Source organism: Salmo trutta, chromosome 38 (genome assembly GCF_901001165.1).
Source record: "Salmo trutta chromosome 38, fSalTru1.1, whole genome shotgun sequence".
Taxonomy (NCBI): Eukaryota; Metazoa; Chordata; class Actinopteri; order Salmoniformes; family Salmonidae; genus Salmo; species Salmo trutta.
The window spans coordinates 33,147,355-33,149,894 of NC_042994.1; the positions used below are offsets into that span (position 1 = coordinate 33,147,355).

The 2,540-nt window shown below is 39.7% G+C and overlaps 1 protein-coding gene across 1 annotated transcript; it reads right to left on the minus strand.

Annotated features, from left to right (window-relative positions):
• Positions 1 to 399: 399 nt before the first annotated feature.
• Positions 400 to 1,491, minus strand: LOC115178099 (zinc finger protein 2 homolog; the record flags this gene model as incomplete). The annotated part of the gene is made up of 2 exons (XM_029739135.1): positions 400 to 1,325; positions 1,410 to 1,491. Coding segments are annotated over 2 exons (1,008 nt in total), but the record flags the coding sequence as incomplete, so codon positions are not given.
• Between the last annotated feature and the right edge of the window lie 1,049 nt (positions 1,492 to 2,540).

The following is a 2,540-nucleotide window of genomic DNA, read 5'->3' on the forward strand; positions in this document are numbered from 1 at the left end:
AAATTTAGGGGTCACTAAACAAAGGAACACAACACTTATTTGTCATCACTCATCGATATCATGTTGAAATCATTTGTGAGCGAAGAGGGAGATGAGGTTGCACATCCTGTTAAAACTAACAGCTCAAAAACCACACGGAATCTGGGAAAAATTTGTACATCACTGGTTAGAGGACAATTTTTAGAAAACAGCTCGCTACATTTAAAGTGTTACATTTTGATTCAAGTGGGTCACCAACATGGTATGTTGTAACACAGCTCTTTTTGTGTTAGTCACTTTTGTTAAATTTAGGTTCTACATTGTGACATCATTAAAATACTCCTACTACAATGTTAAAACATTCTGCATTGTGACATCATTTCACTGATATCATGAAACAACTCCTTCATGTATTTTCTGATGTTTGATCAGAGATCTTTTATCAGAGTATCTCTTCCCACACTGATTACAGCTATGAGGTTTCTCTCCTGTGTGTGTTCTCTGGTGTGATACCAGGCTGTTTAGCCAAGTAAAACTCCTCCCACAATGACTACAGCTATATAGTTTCTCTCCTGTGTGTGTTCTCTGGTGTATTGTTAGATAGCTAGATGTAGAAAAACTCTTCCCACATTGAGTACAGCTATAAGGATTCTGTCCTGTGTGTGTCAGCTGGTGTAAAGTCAGCTGGCTAGATGTAGTAAAACTCTTCCCACATTGATCACAGCTATAAGATTTCTCTCCTGTGTGTGTTCTCTGGTGTAAAGTCAGCTGGCTAGATGTAGTAAAACTCTTCTCACATTGATCACAGCTATAAGGTTTCTCTCCTGTGTGTGTCCGCTGGTGTAATATCAGGCTGTCTGGCCTAGTAAAACTCTTCCCACATTGATCACAGCTATATGGTTTTTCTCCTGTGTGTGTTCTCTGGTGTGTTGTCAGACAGCCAGATGTACCAAAACACTTCTCACATTGATCACAGCTATAAGGTTTCTCTCCTGTGTGTGCCCTCTGGTGCGCAGTCAGACAGCCAAACGTACTAAAACTCTTTACACATTGATTACAGCCATAAGGTTTCTCTCCTGTGTGTGTCCGCTGGTGTACTATCAGGCTGTTAAGCTGAGTAAAACTCTTCCCACATTGATTACAGCTATATGGTTTCTCTCCTGTGTGTGTTCTCTTGTGTATAGTTAGATAGCTAGATGTCATAAAACTTTTCCCACATTGATTACAGCCATAAGGTTTCTCTCCTGTGTGTGTCCGCTTGTGTACTATCAGGCTGTTGAGCTGAGTAAAACTCTTCCCACACTGATCACAGCCATAAGGTTTCTCTCCAGTGTGTATTCTTTGGTGTGATTTCAGAGTTTGTAGCCGAATAAAACTCTTCCCACATTGATCACAGCCATAAGATTTCTCCCCAGTGTGAATTATTTGATGTATTTTAAGGACTAGTGATGAGTTGAATCTTTTCCCACAGTCAGAGCAGCAGTAAGGTTTCTCTCCTGTGTGTACTCGCTGGTGTTTCTTGAGGAGTTCTGATCTGGAGAGACTTTTCTCTGCCTCGTCAGCATCATGATGTTGTTGAGGATCCCCATAGTCCCGTCTCTCTCCTGTGTGAACAATGTCAGACAGACGGTTAAAGGCCCACAACAGCAGAAATCCACTGTTTATTTGAGGTAAAAGATGATGCCCAGACCATACCCATGAAGTTGTACAACAATTGACATCTGTTAAATTATTTGACAATTAAGACAGTCAAGTTAGCGACAATAGTGATATTTTGTCTTGTTTCCACATTAGTTGTAACTAGAAATAAGTTATTAAAGTTGTTGAAACTCTAAGCAGTGTGCCAGACGACTTTTGGTCTCCAATATAGGCCCCTTTTCTGTGTTTGCTAAAATTACGACACGAGGTCAATGCACACACATTTGATTGCAGAAACACCTCCCTGCTAATGAGGAAACCACTAGTTATGGATGTAGTATATCTGGTAATGAGGAAACCACTAGTTATGGATGTAGTATATCTGGTAATGAGGAAACCACTAGTTATGGATGTAGTATATCTGGTAATGAGGAAACCACTAGTTATGGATGTAGTATATCTGGTAATGAGGAAACCACTAGTTATGGATGTAGTATATCTGCCTGGAGCAAAAAAATGGTGAGCGAAGATTGGAATTTTTCACAATGTATTCTGAATATTACAGCGCAAGATCAGGAGTGCTACTCAAGGAAACTCACATTAAGCTCTGTGTCGCTATTCACTAATTCACCACCGTGGGGGAAAACTCAATGGAGTTCTCATAGGCTGACAGCAAATATAGACTCCATTTACAGGTTGCTTATGAGTGCATTTCACATTACGTTTGGATTATAATTTTAAGGCTGGCTTGAATCTCCTGCTTAATATGTTTGTGTTATTGTCTAAAATCAACTGCTTTATACTTAAAAAACACTTCAACCAGTAAAATGCTCTTTGGCTAGCTTTTCTATCAGCCCGACAATGAGGGTTTGTACACTTAGTGTTTAACAAACAATAACATAGTAGAGGTCGACCGTTGAACA